The following is a 20,972-nucleotide window of genomic DNA, read 5'->3' on the forward strand; positions in this document are numbered from 1 at the left end:
TCAGAGGAATGATAGGGGCTTTATTCCCACAAGCTTTGCCCCTCGCCAGATGCCCCCACCTCATCCCAGTCCCTCCCCTTCAGCTTCAAAGATCGAAGATCACGGCAGTGTGCGATGGGCAGAAGACGACCTTCGGCTCACAAGCCCCTGAAGGAGGAACGCAAACGAGCGGGTGTTCAGGTACCAGCAGTCTCTGCAGCAGGGGCCTGCCCTGCTTGAGAGGGCACCCCCACCCCAGTCCAGCCTTCCCCCACCATGGATACCTCATCCAGCTTCTGGAACTCGGACACCCCGCTGTGACAGCGCCTCACTGAGGTGATCACACAGCCGATGAGCAAAACAGACACCAGCAGACACACGGCCACCACCACGCCAGGGTTCCGGTGCAACTTGGGGGCCCCAGCATCACCTGGGGCTGAAGGAGGAGCCCCAAGTCAGCCACGGCGCCGAACGCTTCTGAGACACACCAGGGCCCCAGCGCCTTTTTTTTTACTGTGCCACGAGGCAAGTGGGATCTTAGTTCCCAGAGTCGAACCCACATCTCCTGCAGTGGAAGTATAGAGTCTTAACCAGGGAAGCCCCTCAGGGCCTTTAAGTCCCTCCTCAGGAAGCAATGCTTCCTTCCCTCTCCAGTAGCTGCTGTAACTGTCTTTTCAAGCACATTTTTTTACCCTTTTATTTTTGTTTTTCTCTTTCTTTTCTTTTGAATATATTTGTCTACAAGGCATTTGTTTTGTTTGCTGTGTTCCCACTCCATTGCTGGCCATTTCTGGGAGTTCTTGCAAAGTGAAAAAAAAAAAAAATTCAACCTAAAATTCAGTTCCCAAATGCAGTGACTTTCTGAGGATATGTGCAAAATTTGACACTTTGTAAAGATGGTTTTATATCCTGTGACTTTAAGAAAAATGTTTTTATTTATAGCAAAATGTTACTAAATTTATAGCAAAACATTATTATACTTCATGTTTGCACTCTTCTTTGCACGTTTTGGAAACAACATATTATTTTGAATGATAGATTTTTCTAGACCCTCTGAAAAATGCCTGGCCTCTGTTGGACCCCAGGGACCCTGTGTAACCACACTCTGCAAATTCCCCACCCTCACCACCCCAACTAGTACCCCACTCACCCCGTTTCGGCCACCTCACTTTCCCTTGGTTGCACCTGAGATGCCCCAGGAACAGTCCTACCCTGGGGCCTTTGCCCGGGCTGTGCTCACTGCCTGTCCTGTTTCCCTCTAGTACCAGCATGGTTCCCTCCTCCACCTCCTTCAAACTAAAACCTCTGCCGAGTAGTTTTTTAAAATTTCAAATCCTTTGCATTCACATTTCGACCCTTTATCCTGCTCTACTTTGTTCTTTTATAAACAAATTTACTTATAACCTAATCTTATAATTATAATCTTATAATCTTCCAACATAACCCTTTCCCACAGGACTTGACCCACAATAGATGCTTAATAAAATGTGCTTGGAATGAAGGTCTGAAGAGGCTTAGGTAATGGGAGGAGGTGGGGGGGTCGGGTGGGGAAGAGGCCCCTCCCGGCACATTCTCAGGACTGTGTTTCCCCCTGGTGGCCAATCCCAGAACTGCAGCTTGGTACCCCCAACCATCCCCCTTGCTGTTCGGTCGCTCAGCCGTGTCCCACTCTTTGCAACCCCACAGACTGCAGCACTCCAGGCTTCCCTGTCCCTCGCCAGCTCCCAGCGCTTGCTCAAACTCATGTCCATTGGAGTGGTGATGCCATCCAACCAGCTCGTCTTCTATTGTCCCCTTCTCTCCTGCCTTCAATCTTTCCATCCCCCTACAGACCCAGATGGCCCAATACTCACCATAACCAGATGTCTCGGATGTCTGGTCAGTGGTGGCCATGGACACAGAGGAAGGCAGCATGCTGGGGCTGGGGTGAGTGGAACTCCAAGGCAGGGTGGCCAAGGAGATAGAGCTCAGGGCGCTGGATGGGGAGGCGACGGTGTGCTCTGAACTGGGGGAGCCAGGGCTAGGGTGGGTGTCTGGCTCTGGCTGGGAGGAGGTGGGCTGGGTGGTGGAGGCTGCCCCTGAATCTGAGGGGCTGGGGGAGGTTGTGGGCTCTGAACTAGGGCTGTTGGGATGGGCTGTGGAGCCTGGCCCTGGGTTCTCTAAGCTGGTCTGGGTTTCCCCAACAGTAGAGGAGCTGTAGCTGAAGGGAGAAGTCAGAGATATGGAAGGCAGGCTCTCTGTCTCTGCAGTTGTAGTATCTGGAAAGAAAACACCATTGGGGTATAGGAAGGAGATGATTAGGAACAAAGGTATACAACCCTGGCCCTACGCCCCCAACCAGCCGGGTGCCTCTTTCCCTATTATGCCAGCAGACAACACCCACCACTTAGGGAGACTTGGAGGGATTAGTGCACAGTGGGAGTGCTCAGTGGGAAACTGAGGTGTTGATGTCTGAAGTTCCTCATCTGAGCTCCCACAGCCAGCATTTCAGTCTGGGGTGGACCTTCCCTGCCCCCGACTCTTGCTTCAGGGCTCTAGAACTCTTCTGGATATAGGGAACGGCTGCCAACCCAGCAGCATGCTGGTCAACTCTTTCAACCCGTCTGGGACTCAGTTTCCTCATATGTAAAATGGACATCACAGAAAGTCAGAGTCTCTGAGAGCTCACGCAGGTCTGATACTCAGTGATGCTGGGCAGCAGAGATCCACCTCTGAGCTCCCAGAGAGTATCGACCCTAATTTCCTTTCCCAGGTACCTGGAAGGTCCCCATGGCTAAACTCAAGGTTTTAACGGGGGCACTGAGGCCTGAGCGCTAAGAACAGCCAGCAGATATTCACTGGAAGGATTGATGCCATAGCTGAAGCTCCAATACTTTGGCCACCTGATGCCAAGAGCTGATTCATTGGAAAAGACCCTGATATTGGGAAAGATTGAAGGCGGGAGGAGAAGGGGACGACAGAAGATGAGATGGTTGGATGACATCACTGGCTCAATGGACATGAGTTTGAGCAAACTCCAGGAGAAAGTGAAGGACGGGAAAGCCTGGCGTGCTGCCGTTCATGGGGTCAGAAAGAGTCGGACACGACTGAGCAACAAGGCTCTGTAACCTCTGCTACCTGTTCTAGCTGCTCCCTGCCTTCAAGCCCAGGGCCCAGGCTGAGGGCGGGTAAAGAGTTCATGGGCCAACTCCCACAATTACTCCCTTCCCAGTTGCAGGCTGCTGGTAAACTCAACTGATTGCACGTTCATTCATCAACCACATCTTGCCGCACCCAGTCCACTCTGCCCTGGGTGGGTCTTTGGGCTTGCCTCACCCTAAGCAGCACAAAGGAGGAAACAGCACCCGGCCCTGGCTCCAGGAGGAGGCTGGGTCCACATGCAGACCCCGTTTCTCTACCCAGTTTCCCAGTTCCTGAGGGGATGACAGATGAGTCTAGGAGGAGACATGGTATACTGGCCTGACTTTATCCTCATTTTACAGCTGGGGAACTGACGCTCGGAATGGTAGAGTGTCTGGCCCACAGTGACTGGGAAGTAAGAAGGCTCTTCAATGATCTCCAGGGGAGCGTAGCATGGAAGCACATACGCTACCACATGTAAAGCAGACAGCCCACGGAAATTTGCTATAAGACTCAGGGAACTCAGACCAGGGCTCTAACAACCTAGAGGGGTGGGAAAGCACGGGAGGTGGGAGGAAGGTTCAAGAGGGAGGGGACATGTGTACACCTATGGCTGATTCATGTTGATGTATGGCAGAAATGAAACCAATATTGTAAAGCAATTATCCTTCGATTAAAAACAAATTAAAAAACAAAACAAAACCTCCAAGGAGTCAAGGACTAAGAGTCCAGCCTCAAACTGTCTCCTACCATTCTTTGAGAAGGAATCCAGATGACAGGAGGTTTCAGCTGAAATGAAGATGACTCGGAGGCCACAGTGGACCCCAAGACCTCTGAGGAGTTGTGCTTCTAAAGCAAACTAAGGAAAACTGGAAAGAGGAGGTTGTGGAGGACATCAGCTCTTCTGAGTGCCTGGCACAGAGAGGGTACTCGTGAGCTGCTGGAGAGTCGACCAGAAGGTAAAATGGGGCTGAGTCTATGCATCGTGCCAGGACTTTGCTCTGCCCAGGGACTCCTAGACCAGGAGGCTGGCATGAGTCAAGTCAGTTGGTTTAATCTGGGTCTGGCACAGGTTGGGAAATTTGGCTTGTCTGAGCCTCAGTTTCCTGAGCTATGTGGTCCTTCTGAGTAAAGCTTTTGTCTGCTACGAGAGTCTCATTTGTGGTGGCCTCCACTCTGATATTCCAGGTTTGGGGCTGGGACGCTGGTCAGAGGCTTGATGGGATGGATAGGATGGGGGCCATGGATGCGAGAAATTCAACTCTTCTCCACCCCGGGAGTTGTCTTATAGGGAAACAGAAAGAAATTAAGTCAGGGGCCAAGAACCTCCCCCTTGGAGCCATAGGTGTTCAGTGACCAGGAAGTAAGCCCTTCTCCCGCCCGCATCCCCACGGTCCCTTCTCCCTTTGGGGGCTGGCTAAGAGAAATTGAGATTAGGAATGGAACCTCAAATTGGGTAGGAGGCATTCACCAGCCTGTCGCTGGTTCATGTAATGCTGGGGTGGTGGACCTGGCACCCTCAGGACTGGGGTGAGGGGTGGGGGTGGAGGGGCTGGTGCTCGGCTGTTCTTGCTTCTAGGAGGAGCCACAGCTCTGGGGCGGGTGGGGGGGGGGGCGGTGGCAGACCAGTGTGACCCGAGGGAGGTGTCCACACACCAGGTGTGCGGCGAGGCCATTTCCCCCTCCAGCTTCCTGGAAGCCGGATCTTACCTGTTCTTACCTGTACTGCTCGCGAGAACAGAGGAATTCCTATCAGAAGCTTGCAGCAGCAGCAGCAGCAGAGCCAGCAATAGAAGCGGCGGTGGCGGCGGCTGGGAGCTCCCCATTCTTGCGTGAGGAGAGGGGGAAAGACGGCTCCGCACAGGTGTGTGGCCAGGTGCCCGCTGTTTACAGCTGCGCGCCCCCTGCTGTCGGCGCGCGGCACGGTTCAGGGCCGAGGCGGAGGCGGGGCCTCCGGACGCAGGGCATCTGAGGGCCGCTGTTCACCAGGGGAGATATTCCTGACTTACCCCCCTCTGGACCCCTCCACCTCTCCTAACAAACCCTCTTGGTTCATGACCCGAACGCCTTCCGCTCTGCCTGTCCCTTCAGGGGACTTCCCAAGTGGCACTAGTGGTACAGAACCCGCCTGCCAGTGCAGGAGACGCAAGAGACTGCAGGTTCGATCCCTGGGTGGGGAAGATCCTCTGGAGGAGGGCATGGCAACCCACTCCAGTATTCTCGCCTGGAGAATCCCACGGACAGAGGAGCCTGGTGGCCCGTGGGGTCACAGTGTCGGACACGACTCGAGTGACTCAGCTTGCACACACGTCTCTGCAGGACGCCTTTGCCCCTTCTGGTTTCCACGGAAGCCACCACCACCCTGTTGCCCCTCTGCGTCTTTCCCAAGCACATGCTTTCACCCCCATTCCTCCCCACTTGGCCAGGCTGCCCCCTCTGGCTGCCCCCAGGCCCTCCCTCTGCTGTGTCCCTGATCCCACCTGCCTCCAGCTCTCTCTCACCGAGACCAGGGCCCCTTGAGGGCTGGCCCAGCATCCCCCCCCCAAGTCAGGATGTGGCTGGAAGCCTCTAGAATTTTCTAGGATCAAGGGCCTCATGGTGGCCATTCCAAGTCAGGCCCCCCGACAATGGCTTCTGGCTGGAGTGCTTCCATCCACAACTGACTGGATGCTGCCCTGCTCACCCTGGATGAACACCATGGCACATGTGAGTCCAGGCTGGCAGCGCTGACCTCTGCGGAAGGCTTAGGGTCCCGATTCCAGGCACAGACCCCAGGTGCCAACGGCGTGGTTGAAAGTTTTGGACCCCTCCGGTCCAGGATGTTCTAGGTCCCCCAGATTTCCACCCCACACCATGCCCAAGATGCCCACACAGCACAGGAGGCCAAGACCCAGGCTGTGGAGGGCTTTATTCATGAAACCCAGAGAGCCATGTGGCCCCTCCCCTGACGTCCCCCCACCGGTAAGCCGAGGTCCTAGACGCCTGGCCACTGCGTGTGCCGCGAGTTGTCCCACGCCGCTGGCCCCAAGAGCGCGTCCGTGGTCAGGGAGGCCCGGGCGCTGTGGCCGCGCCAGGTGGCCTGAAGCATCTTGGCTGCTTCCTGTTGCTGCTTCAGCCGACGACGCACAACGAAGCCCCTCCAGGCAGACTGGATGACCATGGCCGCCTTGGTCTGATGGGGTCGCCGAAGGCTCCGGGCGGTTGACTGGGTCAGGCAGCCCCGTGGCACGCCAGCCTGGCTGGCAGCACCCCGGCCCGTGCCATGCACCACCCGCGTGGGCAGTGTGTGGCCGCACGTGTGGCATGTGCGGGGGCTGGAACCCACGAGCATCACCACGCTGGGTGGGCTTCCTAGTCCGGAGGTCAGTGACTGGCAGAGAGCACAGACGTGTGGCTGGCAGGACTGGAAGCAGCGGTGGTCAGACATCGTCCTGGCCCCACTGCCGGTCTCAGCCCACACATTCTGGAGCAGCATGTGCTGGGTGCGGCTCTGGCGAATGACGAAGCCTCGCCACGCAGCCTGGATGATGGTGGCAGCTCGGCAGAGGCGGGCCAGGTCCCGCCGCACACGGTAGCCACGCCAGGCCGCCTGGATGATGATGGCCCACTGGTGCCACACCTTGATGGTACGGCGCACCAGGAAGCCACGTGCACATGCCTGGATAATGACCACCGCGTGGATGATTATCTTCTCTACAGCCTGCACCGATGCCACCAACTCCCTCGGCTGTCTGGGGTCCACCGCTGCCTTGCTGCCCACGACGTCCCACGGCACAGTGCCCCTGGCTGGCTCCCAAGCACCGCCAGCGGCCACGGTGCTGCCCCTGGGCCCAACCGCTACGCTGGGGATGGTAGAGTTCCACGCTTGGCCACCAGACATGGCAGTGTCCTCCGGGCCCTGAAGTACAGCGGGAGTCAGGGATGCCCCGAGACTGTCAGCTGGAGTCAGGGACGCCCCGAGACTGTCAGCTGGAGTCAGGGACGCCCCGAGACTGTCAGCTGGAGTCAAGGATGCCCCGAGATGGTCAGCTGGAGTCAGGGACGCCCCGAGACTGTCAGCTGGAGTCAAGGATGCCCCAAGATGGTCAGCTGGAGTCAGGGACGCCCCGAGACTGTCAGCTGGAGTCAGGGACGCCCCGAGACTGTCAGCTGGAGTCAGGGATGCCCCGAGATGGTCAGCTGGAGTCAGGGATGCCCCGAGACTGTCAGCTGGAGTCAGGAATGCCCCAAGATGGTCATCTGGAGTCAGGGATGCCCCGAGACTATCTACAGGAGTCAGAGACACCCCAAGACTGTCTGCTGGAGTCAGGGATGCCCCAAGATGGTCATCTGGAGTCAGGGATGCTCCGAGACTGTCAGCCGGAGTCAGAGACGCCCCAAGACTGTCTGCTGGAGTCAGGGATGCCCCGAGACTGTCAGCTGGAGTCAGGGACACCCCGAGACTGTCAGCTGGAGTCAGGGACACCCCAAGACTGTCAGCTGGAGTCAGGGATGCCCCAAGACTGTCAGCTGGAGTCAGGGACACCCCGAGATGGTCAGCTGGAGTCAGGGATGCCCCAGGACTGTCTGCTAGAGTCAGGGATGCCCCGAGACTCTCAGCTGGAGTCAGGGATGCCCCGAGACTGTCTGCTGGAGTTAGGGACACCCCAAGACTGTCTGCCGGAGTCAGGGATGCCCTGAGACTCTCAGCAGGAGTCACAGAAGTTCCAAGAATGTCAGTGGGAGTCTCAGATGCCCCGAGACTCTCCGCAGGAGCCATGAAGCTAAGGGAAATTGGAGACTCTTGCCGCGACTCCTGCCTAAAAAGGGGCCGCTGAGAACCCCTCGGTGAAGACTCATAACCCAGAGACACCCTCCGAATCCCCAGGCTCTGCTTAGAGTTGGCCATGTGGTGTGCCAGCTCATTAGTGTGGATTATTGGTGTTAAGGCTGGCGGTGCACCCAGGGAGTGTTTAAGAAATTTCTGCGAGGACTTGGGGGCATCATGCTGCTTCTGACCAGAGGGCACAGTCCCAGCTGCAGAATTGTCTGGCTTTTCTGGTACAGAAATAGCATGCATGGACCTGAAGGATGTTCTAGGGTGAAGGAGCCCACGGCCACTCTGAATCTGACCTCCAGCCGCTGTCTTCTGGAGTGGGCTGGGAATGGCTTCCTTCTGGAAACCACTAATCAGGGGTGGATGAGGTGAAACACGTGGCTGTAACCTCCGGGAAGTGTGTAGGGTCCCCGTCTGAGCCACAGACCTTGGGTGCAAGCTGGTGGCCGCAGTATTGTCACGGGTCAGCTTGGGTGACCCTGAGCCTCCAGTAGAAGCCGTGACCCCATGGGACACGTGAGTCATCGAGGGGCTCCGCGGCATTATATGAGCCACCAGAGCCTTTTGATAAGCCGAGGGGCTCCGGAGTGCAGTGTGAGAGCTTGGCATCTGCCGGTGAGCCAGTGGGGCCCCAGTGCCCTTGATGGGCACCGTCTGCACATTGGGGCTAGCAGCCACAATGTGGGAACCAGGGGCCACCAAATTGGTCACTGACCTCTGCTGCAGGGTTGGGGCGCCACTACTGACCGTGAAGGGCTCGGCAAGACTCGGGGACTGGGGAAGGACAGAGGCCACACCGCTGGGCATTGACTTAGCTTGGACGGGAGCTACCTCCTCCAATAGCGGCCTCTGGTCTTTGGGAAGAGCCTCATTCTCTACAGGGACTCCTTGGTTGTAGTCAACGTCCATTGCCAGGGGACTATGGTATATCCATGGGGTTGCCTCAAGGACTTCAGACCCCTGCCTGGATATGGGCCTCTGGGGAGGAGCCCTGTCTGGGTCCTCTGGCCTCATCACAGTCCTGGGATCTATGGTCTCAAATGCTGTCGTCACCCCAAGAGCCTGGTTCAACTGTGAGGCTCTTTGCAGAACAGAAGGCATTTGGTATACTCCGCCGGTCGTGCCAGGAGCTTCCTGGAGAGGAGCTGGAGCCAGGCCAGGGGGGCGGGATGCCTGCAAGGTGGTTGTGGACCCTTCCTCTGCCAGGCCCCCATGGTATGGACGAGGAGAGATCCCAATCAGCAGGGACCCCTGGGGAAGGCTCAGGGCCGCGCCTCCGACCGTGGAGGGTGGGCTGGCTGTACTAGCCATGGACTCCAGAACTAGGTTCTGACTCAGTCCCCCAGGCATCGATGCTGTGTCCACACTGGAATTCACAGGACAAGGAGGGATTCTGGAGTCTACTGCACCTGCCACTGAATCTGAGAGCAGGTCCGGAGCAGTCAGACTAGCTGACGGTTTCACCGTGAGACCTGGCTTCTCCCCACCAGTGTCAGAGGCTGCAATCAGACTGGGGGACACTGAAGTCGCCACAGAACTCATAGGCACAGTTCTGGCCATGCCAATTGCCCCAGACCCTGGAGGAAGGCCCTGGGCTACAGTGCTGGTCATGGGATCTAGAGCAAGGCCCTGGCCCATGCCACCAATCACAGACCCCTGGGGAAGGCCCTGGCCCATGCCACCAGTCACAGACCCTGGGGGAAGGCCCTGGCCCACACCACCGATCACAGACCCTGGGGGAAGGCCCTGGCCCACGCCACCAATCACAGACCCCGGGGGAAGGCCTTGGCCCACACCACCGATCACAGACCCCAGGGGAAGGCTCTGGCACACGCCACCGATCACAGACCCCGGGGCAAGGCCCTGGCCCACGCCACCGATCACAGACCCTGGGGGAAGGCCCTGGCCCACGCCACCAATCACAGACCCTGGGGGAAGGCCCAGGCCCACGCCACCAATCACAGACCCTGGGGGAAGGCCCAGGCCCACGCCACTGATCACGGACCCTGCGGGGAGGCCCAGGCCCAAACCACTGATCACGGACCCTGGGGGAAGGCTCAGGCCCACACCACTGATCACAGACCCTGGGGGAAGAGTATGGACCACACCATTGACCACATAACCTGGTGGAATGCTGGGGGCCACACAACTCAATATTGGCCCTGGAGGAAGGCTCTGGCCCACTCCTCTGATCATGGACCCTGGGGGAAGACTAGGGGCCATGCCACCAGCTATAGAACCTGGGGCCACAGTTGTGGTCATCCTACCTGCCATAGAACCTGGCACCACAGCACTGGGTATGCCCATTGCAGGCTCCTGGCTGATAACATCAGCTTGTTGGTAACTGCTGGAGGTTGTGGACACAGAAGGACATCGGTGGTCCAGAGATATTGGAAGATCCACACTGACCTGAGATATGCTGGGGCCCACACTGGTCACGGAAAACTTAGACGAACTCATATCCAGTCTACCGGACACTGAAGCCTGAGAGAGGCGAGGAGCCACCCTTGAGGCCGATTCACGAGTCAAAGGGGCAGCAGCCACAGAGGCATGGAATGTCACGGGAGCCACGCCCCTGCTCATCTGAGACTGGCTTGGGCCCAGAGCGCTAGCCACACTCCTCTGGCCCACACTCCCTGATCTGCCAGGGGACACCTGAGACATACTTAGGAACATGCCAGTAGCCAGAGTCCCCCGAGACATATCTGGGAGCGTGTCGGAGGCTATGGCACCCTGGGATCTGCTCACAGACATGCCCTTGAACAGAGACACACTGGCTTCCTGGCCTAGACAAGAGTCCTCCTCACTGGCCACAGGTACCTGGTAGAGGTTTGGAGCTGAATCGATGACAGCAGGTTGTTCAGTTTCTCCTGGGTGCCTCCCACCGATCCCAGGCAGCTGATGAAAGCCCAGGGCCACCTCGCTGAACTCAGGGGCCTGGGGATGCAAGGCCACCCCTCTAACCGGCAGAGGATCTTGACGTGGGTCCACCCTAGCAGACACGGCTGGCTGGCTCAGACCCTGGCCCATGCCACTAACCACTGATGAATATGGTGCACACGAGGTGACTTCAATGGCAAGCGATGAATGATGCTGACTGGGAGCCCCTGCATTCACCCTCGGTGATGGTGAATTTGGACTCACCCTAGGGGCCCAACTCGGCTGACTCCTAGCACAACCTGCACCGCTGATCACAGGTAGCTGGGCCAGGCTGGGGGTCCCCCTGGTGGCCACAGACGGCTGGGCTAGGCGGGGGGCCACCACACAAGTCATAGAAGGCTGGCCTAGGCTAGGAGCCATCCCACTGGTAAAAGATGGCTGGGTTTGGCAGGGGGATACTCCAAAGGTCAAAGATGGCTGACTTAGGCTAGGGGCCACCCCAGTGGTCATAGGTGACTGGGCTAGACTGGGCTCTACCCCAGAAACCTTGGATGCCTGGCCTAGGCTGCGGACAACCCCACCAGTCATAGATGTCTGGGCTAAGCTGGGGGCCACACCACCACTGGTCACAGGTGGCTGAGATAGGCTAGGGGCCACCCTAGTAGTCAGAGTTGGCTGTGCAAAGCTGGGGATCACCCTAATGGTCACAGGTGGCTGGGCTAGGCTAGGGGCCACCCTAGTAGTCATAGCTGGCTGGGCAAGGCTGGGGATCATCCTAGTGGTCACAGGTGGCTGGGCGAGGCTGGGGGCCACCCCACTGGTCACAGGTGGCTGGGTGAGGCTGGAGGCCACCCCACTGGTCACAGGTGGCTGGGCAAGTGTGGGGGTCACCTCACTGGTCACAGATGGCTGGGCTAGGCTCAGGGCCAGTCTGCAGGCCATCAATGGCTGTGAAAAGCTGGGACCCACCCCACCAACCATCAGTGGCTGGCCTAGGCTGAGGGACACCCTCTTGGTCCTGGACATCTGGCCTAAGCTGGGAGTCAGCTTATTGGCCACCGATGGCTCAGATAGGCTGCTGGTCATTCTACTAGCCATAGAAAGCTGGCCTGGATTTGGGGCCACCTTACTGGCTACTGTAGGCTGAGATAGGCATGAGGTCAGCCTACCAGCCACAGATGGTTCCTGATAGACAGTAGGGAACACGTTACTCAACGACAAACTTCTGGTCAACCCAGTCCCAAAGGGTGCCTGGGACAAACTCTCCTTCAGATTCATGGAACTCTGATCTGAGGACATGTCTTCCTCATCCTCTGAGTCCCAGTGGACACTCAACGTCATGCGACTGGCCACTGAGCTATGATGGAGAATGGGGGTCCGTTCTGAGTCTGCAGAAGACTGGTCATGGAGGCTTGGGGCCAGGTGCCTGTGACCTGCTCCCTCAGTCTCTTCCACATTCCTGGGCCCCTGGGACCTCTCCAAGGCCTCTGCGGAGAGGAGAGCATCTAGATGAAAGTCCCTGTCCAGGCTGGCTTCCCAGGGCTCCTCCCCCACCACGCCAACAGGGGCCACGCTGGCCATAGACGTGGTGGAAAGGCTGAGTGAGCTGCAGCTGCGCAGTGAGCTCTGGGAATTGCTCATATCTAGGCCGTAGTCTGTGGAGCCCTGGGAGAAGCTTCTGGACAGGTCATTGTCTGGACCTTGTGGCATATTGGCCAGCAGTTCACTAAGTATACGGCCAGTTATCCGCTCCTGTGGGCCATGTGCCCTGGAAAGGCTACCCCGTGTTTGATTCTTCTCCTTCCCGGGGATGGTTGTTCGGGAAAGGGTGGGTGTCAGCTTATTGCCTGGGGAGGCTTTGAACAGACTGGGATCCACCTGATCCGGTTGCTTGGGTGCCCAGCAACGACCAGGAGCCATGGGGCTGGGCCAGGGACCTGGGGTTAGGACGCAGGCCTTGGAGGCATGCGGTTGTGCTTTGCTCACTGTGGCGGCCTGTGGTTGAATTGGGGTCGCCTCTTTGGTCATCTGCCTAGGGCCCTTGAAGGCTCGTTTATGATTCGGGGACTGGGTTCTCTGCATGGTCTCCTTGGGGACCACAGGTAGCTGTTTCGGAACTTTGGCCCCTTGGGGTTGGCCCACACAGGGGGGTACCCTGCTGATCCCCGAGGGCTGACACCAGCAAACAGGCCCCCCATAGCTGGTGGCACAGCTATGGGAGTGGGTGCCCCTCCCACGACCGGCGGTGCTGGGAAGCTGGCCCGGGGATAACCTACCCTCCCCTGGAGATGCCCTTGCATGTGGGGCCACCCTGCTGACCTCGTGTGGACTGTGGGCGCTTGTGGTTGAGCTGCCAGTGGCCAGTGACGGCCGGCTGGTGCTCGGGCCCACGCCATTGGCAAGGAGTGGTTGCCACAGACTGGAGGATGGCTGCTGGTGGGGCATGTTGGGCAAGCTGGGGTCCACATCACTCACCATGGGGCCGAGAGCTGATGCCAATTCCCTCGCCCTGGGGTGTAGGCACACTCTTTGCTCACAGACCTTAGGGGTCAGGTACAGATGTAAGAGGCTTCTGCTGGGTCCCGTCTCCCATGACAGAGTGGGACCCGGGGCAGAAATAGGGGGATACTGGTGAATGGTGATCACCCTAGCAATCAAGGAGTCACCTACAGAGACCACCGATGAGCAGGGTGACCCCCCGAGCATGGCCCCATCCCCCCTCTCTTCCAAGAGCCCCAAGGGCCAGCCTGTGACAAAACCCTCCCAGGCCCCACCCCAAGGAACCCTAACCTTGCTGGGCTGTAGTCTCATGGGGCCCAAGGTGGGCCCCCATGCGGCCGACAGGCTCCCCCTGCAGTCCACCTCCACCGGGGCCGGCATCACAGTCATCCCGCTTCCCACCGTTTTTGAGGCAGCCTTGGGGAGGCCGACTCCAGACCTCAGGGCCGCCTGAGAGAGAGATTGGCTGAGGACTGCACCCAGCTCACCCTGACACAGGGCCTGGCTCAAGGTGGCGCGCTCCTCCTCCGTCAGGGCCTTGCTAAGCACATCCGCCAGTCTGCTCTGAATGGCCTTAGTGAGCTCACCCCGGGACAGTGCGCGGGATAGGCTGGTGCCCAGCTCGCCCCAGGAGAGCGCCTTCACCAGCACCGTGCCCAGGATGCCCTGGGGCAAGGCCTTGGCCATCGTGGCTCCCAAGACTTCTTTGGACAGAGCCTGGTTCAGGGCCGCCCTCACTTCCCCCTGGGAGAGGGCTTTGGCCAGCAGGGCGCGGAGGTCCTCCTGGGAGCCCAGCACGGCGGCCAGCTCAGCACACAGGGAGGCGAGTTGGGAGGCCGCTAGCTCCTCCTGGCTGGGCGGGGGTGCGCCGGTGGTTGACGGCTGGGCCCGGGCAGCCCCACTGTCCCCCCAGGATTCAGCGTTGCACGTGGTGTGGCCAGCAGAGGCCAGCAGAGGCACCAGCATGTTCTGGGTCTCAGAGGCCCCCTGGCGCAGGCCCAGGGTGGCCTTGCCTTGCACGTAGCTGTAGGATGGGAGCTGGGTCAGTCTGTCTTCTGGCTTGGCTCGGGGCAGAGCGCCGATGTGCTGGCAGGGCTGGATGGAAGCCTTGAAGCCTGCCAGGAGTGGCTGCGACTGTGTCTTGCTGCTGAGTTCAGCAGCCTGGTGGGCCGCGTAGAGGCTCTTAGCTGTGTCTGTGACCAGCTGGGCCTGGGACTGCGTCTTCGTCAATCCGGTGGGGAGATGCCCTTGGGACTGTACCTTGATCACTGCTGTGGTCAGCTGTGCCTGGGACTGCGCCTTCACCAGCTTGGCGGGCAGGTGTGCCTGGGACGGCATCTTGGACAGACACTCACTCAGGTGTGGCTGGGCCACGGCTGCGGGGGCTTGGGCCGCTGGGTGTCCTGGGCCCCGGGCCTTTGTCAGCTTGGCAGACACATGCTCCTGGGGCAGGGCCTTAGTCAGCTCGGCCAGCAGCTGGGCCTGGGGCAAGCCTGTGGTTGAACAAGGGGCCAGCTGCGCTTGAGGCAGACATGTGCTCAGCGGCGGCCCAGCTGTTCTAGCAGGCCCATACAGCTGGGATTGAACCTTCAAGACGTCCGTCCTCAACTGTGCCCGCTTGTTCCTGCCGTTGGCCACTTTTGCCCAGGTCAGATCCCCGGGCATTTCCATGGCCATACTGGTGTCAGACATGGTTTCCGTTTTCACTTGCTTCTGGGAGAAGGCCTTGATTTTCTCGCCTTCCAAAGGAGGCCTGGCTGCAGGCTTAGGAGCCCCAGCCCCCGGATGCGATGGGGGAAAGCATTTCACTTTCCCCTCTGTCAAGTAGGAGCGGGACGAGACCTTGACAACCCCTGTCGCCTGTCTCGCATTCACCGTGGCCCTGGCCTTTGGTCCACTTAGACACGTGTGGGATGAGGTGTCGGAAACCCCAGCTGTCGCCGCTGCTGAAAACGGAGGCTTGAGGTTTCCAGCTGCTGAAGGGGGCAGGCACAGGGTTCTGAGGATGGTGGCCACTGAGCGTAACTGAGCGGGAGTCTTGTTGATCATGGCCGCCAGGCGCGTCTGGGGAGGAGCCGTTTTGGCCACCGAGGCTCCTTGGAGCATCTGATGAGATGGGGTCTTGGTCACTGTGGCCAACTGACACGTCTGCAGTGGGGCCTTGGTCCCCATGGCTGCTGGGCGCGTCTGGGGTGGGATCTTGGTCAGCAAGGGCCCTGCACACGCCTGGGGTGAGACTTTGGTTGCTGTGGCCGCAGGCCGTGTCTGAGTTGGAGACTTGATCATCGAGGCCAGTAGGCAGAGCTGGGGTGGGACCTTCGTCAAAGTGGCTGGCGGTCTCGTCTGGGGTGGAGTGTTGGTCATGGAGGCGGTTGGTCGCATGGGGGCTGGGGTCTTGGTCCCTTGGGTCACTGGGCAGGGCTGGGGTGGGGTTTTGGTGATGGTTATCATGGGCCCTGGGCACGGCTGGGGTTGGATCTTACTCATCATGGCCGCCAGGCATGACTGGAGTGGGGTCTTGGTCGCTGTGGCTGGCGGGCACGTCTGAGGTGGGATCTTGGCCACTGGGGCTGGGGGGTACACCTGGGGTGGGGCCTTGGTTATTGTGACCGCTGGCACTGGGCATGGCTGGGATAGGGTCTTGTTCATCATGGCTGCCAGGCACGACTGGAGGGCAGTCTTGTTCATGGTGGCCGCTGGGGACATCTGGGCCGCAGTCTTGGTCATGGGGGCTGCTGGGCACGTCTGCGGGGTGATCTTGGTCATTGCAGCTGCCAGGTACATCTGGGGTGGGGTCTTGGCTATTGTTACCATGGGCACTGGGCAAGCCTGGGGCGAAGTCTTGGTTATCGTGGCCGCCGGGTACATCTGGAAGGGAGTCCTGGTCATGGTCAAAGTGGGCCCTGGCTGGGAGAGGGTCTTGGTTATCACAGGCGCTGGGCCTGTCTGGGATAGCATTTTGAGGACCTCTGCTTCCATGGGGGCCTGGGTTTGGGTCTTGAATTGTCCTTGAACTGCCTGGGCGCACCTTCCAGATGGTGGCCCCATGGCTCCCGCCTTATTGGCTCTGGCAGTTATTTGCTTGGTCTTCATTGTGTCCCCTTCCACTTGGACAAGGCAGGTGCTTCTGACGGTTCTTGTCATCAGGCATGGGCGGCACTTGGCCTCGAGACTCACGGGACACGGAAGTTTGATGGCGACTGTCTGGTGTGGCAGGAAGGTGACGCTGGGGCCTCCGACAGAGCACGTCCCAGGCGGTGACATGCCCTGGGACTGCAGCAGGGCCAGCTGGTGGGTATAGGTGGCCAGGCTGTCGGAGGAAGGGAACTGGGTCTCCTTGCTCACCATGGTGGGCTGGGCCAGCAGGGACTTGCCCTCTTCGGGATGCTGGAACCGCACCTGCTGGGGCGGGTGGTAAGGGATGTCCCCCTCCTCCACCTTCGCTTTTTTCTCCATCGTCTTGCCAGACCGGAGGAGGCGCCTGGTGTTGAAGCGTCGCCAGGCCTCCTGGATGGCCTTGGCTGCCATCATCTGGGAGATGAGCTTCTGCCGGAGGCGGTACCCCCTCCAATTGGCTTGAATGAGGGTGGCTGCACGGGACAGCATCATGTCCATTTCATCCACCAGGACGTTCCTGAAGGCCTGGCTCTCCACCACAGCCCGGAGGCGAGGGATACGACGAGCCACTGTCTTGTCCTTGTCAGGCTGTTCCAGAAGGGTCTCCTTGGAGGCGGGTGGTTCACGCTGGGGCTGTGGACGCAGTGTTCCCGGTTTGTCTTGGAGACTGGGATCGGGCTGGTGGGAGCTCTGCCCGCTGGGCAACATCTGTAGCTGTGAACACGGTGTCCCCACTCTATCTTGGAAGTTGGGGATGGACTGATAGGAGCTCTGCCCGCTGGGGGACACCTGTAGCTGTGTCACTTGCTGCATTGTCGTGGTTCCTAGGCGGGTCAGCTCTGCCTGTGGGGGCAGCAGGGAGGTGGTCAGGGAGCAGTGTGGTGCAGGCAGGAGGCCTCCTGGCTGGGGCGGGTACTCACCCCCCAGAAACTACATGTTCTGGTTCCTGGCATCTTGCCATCTTCCTCCTCTCCTTGGCAGGGACTCCTTCCCAGTCACATGCCCGGGTGGCCTTTCGTCCCCAGGCCACATCATCCTGCGGCTACTCCGACGTCAGCACCCAGGGCACGTTCTCACCTGAATGCCTGACCACCCACCTGCTCCACAACTTTCCTCTGTATCTGGAATATACTATAAGGACAGCACTGATCGTACTGTTTTGGAAATATCCTGCCTGTGTCTGTATGCTTGGTGTTATTTGCTTTTTCCCACTGACTGATGGTATTCTGAATTCTTAGATGGTAGGAACCGAGCCCGACTCATTTCTGTGGCCCCATCTCGGTCACAGGGCCTGGGTTCCCAGTTGTGAAAAGGTAGATGTTCTGAGTGGCTAGCTTGGCTATAAATGAGTAGGTGAGCAGACTGAAGGTTGGATGGATAGATGGATGACTAACTCCTGAATGGATAAATTAGTGGACGAATGAATATTGGATGGATTAGAGGAACGGATAAAAGAGTTTGGGTTGAAAACGGGTGAGTAAATGAAGTTGATGAATGAATTGGCAAACAGATCAGTAAATAAGGAAATGGATACATGGATGGATGGATGAGAGGGTAAATAGATAAATGGATGTATGTGTGCGTAGCAGGATAATTGGATAGATGGAGGGAGGGAGGATAGTTGAGTGGGAAGGTGAATAGATGAAATATGAGTAGATAAATGAGTGAGTGAATGAAGAAAGGTAAATGAATTGGTAAAGAGATCAATGAAAAGGGGGTGGATTGATGAATGACTGGATGGATCAGTGAATAGATGGGGGATAACATAGGTGATGGATAGATCAATGACAGATGGAAGGATGGGTAGAGGAAAAAATGAAGAGGTGACTAGATTTCAGAAGTACCCCAGTGCAGAGTATTCACTCAGGCAGCCCTGGAGCATAAGACACTTACTTTACAGGAGTCCCCCCTTCTGGCTGGAACCACAGACTTCATACCTTGGAAGATCATAGAGTTGGAGGAGGAGCAGGAGAAGAAGGTGCAATCTCGGAAGCCAGCTTGCAAGAAGCAGCAGCCTTCAGCCCTTCATCCCACGCAACGTGCAGCAACACTGCCCTGGGCTGACTCTGTCCCTAAGACCAGAGTGAAGACATGTTAAAACAAACAAACAAAAAAAACCTAAATTCTATTTAAAAAACAAAACCTTTTTTTTATTGCAAAGTTCACTTATTCAGAGGTAAAACTAGAGAAATACCCATCAGGTCAAAGAGTAGGGTAAAGCCACCATCAAAAATTGGCATTTTGGAACCTGGGGGGCATGGGGGAAAATTGGCATTTTGTGTGACTTCCCTGGTGGTTTAGTAGCTAATGTAGTGACTAATTCTCATGTCCAGTGGAGGGGACCTGGGTTCGGTCCCTGGCCAGGGGACTAGACCCCACATGCCACAACTAAGTCTTAGTGCATCCAGATAAATAAATAAATCCTTTTTAAAAAATTGGCATTTTTGGCTATAACTGTCAGTGAATATCCCCCATGTTCACGTCTTTGGATTAACAATGAAACACCAAAAACAAAGAATTTTAAGTCCAAAAAATGAATGTGCAAGGAAGTTTATTCCTTTAAAAAATTTTTTTTATTGAAATATAGTTGATTTACAATGTTGTATTAGTTTCAGGTATATAGCAAAGTGATTCAGTTATATATACACATCTATATTACTTCTAAAATATTTATTTGTGCTATTTTATTTATTTAGCTGCACCAGGTCTTATCTGCGGCACGTGGGAACTTTAGCTGGGGCATATGGGATCTAGTTCCCTGACTAGGGATTCAACCCAGATCCTCTGCACTGGGAGCTTGGAGTCTTAGCCGCTGGACCATGAAGGAAGGCACATATATATTCCTTTTTTACATTCTCTTTCATTATAGGTTATTACAAGATATTGAGCATAGTTCCCTGTGTTATCTTGTAGGTCCATTTGGTTATAGATTTGATATGTATCTAGTGTTATTTTGTACCTGAAAAAAAAAACAAAAACTGGAAATAACCAAAAAGGTGATTGCTAGGGGGTCAGTTAACAAGTGCATAAAGAAGGGTGCTCAAGGATGTTAATCATTGTATTGTTTATGAGAGTCAAAACCGAAAACAACAATGCTTATCAGCAGGAGGTGGCTTAAATGCAGGAGGCCCAGGTTCGACCCCTGGTCAGGGAACTAGATCCCACAAGACACAACTAAAATTTCTCATAACTCAGTGAAGACTGAAGATCCTGCATTCTGCAACTAAAATATGGCACAGCCAAATAATATTTTTTAAAAAGAAAAGAAAGGGTTTAAAAAAAAGAAATGGTGTCCAGATCCACAAGAATAGGTAAAATTTAAAAGGTGAACAGGTTACAACCACTTGGATCCATATCTTGAAGACAACTCATCAATTCCACTCAGATGAATATACTCAGGAGGTTCAAGTGTCTATACTCACCCCAAACCAGAAACCATCCAAATGTCCATCAACAGAATAATGAGTAAGTCAACTGCATATCTATCAATATATTAATATAAATGAGTAGAATTAAAAATATTGACCTATTTATAAATCAATGGATCCTATTTGACATGTCAGTGAGAATGCAGTCAACAGTATAGAGGAATCTCACATACATTGTTTTGAGTGAAAGAAACTGAACATAAAAGAAGACAAATTGGTTACTCCAGTTATAGGACATACAAAAGAGAAGAGAAGAAATTAAACTCTGCTATTAAAAGTCTGGACAGGGCCTCCCCTGGTGATCCAGTGGTTACAAATCCACCTTGAAAGGTAAGGGGCACTGGTTTGATCCCTGGTCCAGGAAGATCCCACATGCCAAGGTGCAGCTAAGCCTGTGTGCCGCAACTACGGGGCACATGTGCTGCAACTACTGAAGCCCACACACTTAGAGCCTGTGCTCCACAAGAGGAGCTGCCCCAATGAGTCCTCGCATCACAACAAAGAGTAGCCCCCGCTCACGGCAACTAGAGAAAGCCAGTGTGTAGCAAGGAAGACCCATCACAGCCAAAAAATAAAATACAGAAATGAGGTGACTGAGAGGGGACATGAGGGGGCTTGGGAGGCCAGTCACGTAGGTTTCTTTGGATTGTGAAAATATGGCCTGGCTTTTCTCTTTGCATCACCTTCATATAGAGGCCAAAATACTCCTAAGTGATGATGAGGAATACATAAAGAGATAAGCAAATAATGAGAGCATACCTTAAATGAAAAATGCAAGTCACAAACAACAAGCACCATAGGACTTGACTTTTTTTTTCTTTTATTCATGTGTTTGGCTGCATCAGGTCTTAGTAGTGGCAGGCAGGCTCTTCTCTCCTTACGGCATGTGGGCTAAGTAGCTGCAGTGTGCAGCCTTAGCCACCCCCATGGCATATGGGATCTCAGTTCCCCTATCAGGACCAAACCCACATCCCCTGCGTTGGAAGGTGGGTTCTTAACCACTGGACCACTGGGGAGGTCCCAGGACTTGACTTTAAAAAAAATAGCCCATATAAAACACACACAACACACACACACACACACTGAAATAGGCATAAAAAAATCTGAAAGGATAAACATTAAATTGACAAGTG

The 20,972-nt window shown here is 56.2% G+C and overlaps 2 protein-coding genes across 2 annotated transcripts; both read right to left on the reverse strand.

Annotated features, from left to right (window-relative positions):
- Positions 1-5,004, reverse strand: LOC122440749 (cell wall protein RBR3-like). The gene is made up of 4 exons (XM_043467379.1): positions 4,820-5,004; positions 1,833-2,237; positions 264-415; positions 1-147 (listed from the first exon to the last, which is right to left on the reverse strand). Exons 1-4 carry the CDS (start codon positions 4,923-4,925, stop codon positions 100-102), a joined length of 711 nt encoding a protein of 236 aa, XP_043323314.1. The 5' UTR covers positions 4,926-5,004; the 3' UTR covers positions 1-99.
- A 986-nt stretch (positions 5,005-5,990) lies between these two features.
- On the reverse strand, positions 5,991-20,758 carry IQCN (IQ motif containing N). The gene is made up of 2 exons (XM_043467333.1): positions 18,349-20,758; positions 5,991-17,254 (listed from the first exon to the last, which is right to left on the reverse strand). The coding sequence occupies exon 2, from the start codon at positions 17,222-17,224 to the stop codon at positions 6,074-6,076; it is 11,151 nt and encodes a 3,716-aa protein (XP_043323268.1). The 5' UTR covers positions 17,225-17,254; positions 18,349-20,758; the 3' UTR covers positions 5,991-6,073.
- Between the last annotated feature and the right edge of the window lie 214 nt (positions 20,759-20,972).

The sequence above is a fragment of the Cervus canadensis genome, chromosome 4, assembly GCF_019320065.1.
Source record: "Cervus canadensis isolate Bull #8, Minnesota chromosome 4, ASM1932006v1, whole genome shotgun sequence".
Classification (NCBI taxonomy): domain Eukaryota; kingdom Metazoa; phylum Chordata; class Mammalia; order Artiodactyla; family Cervidae; genus Cervus; species Cervus canadensis.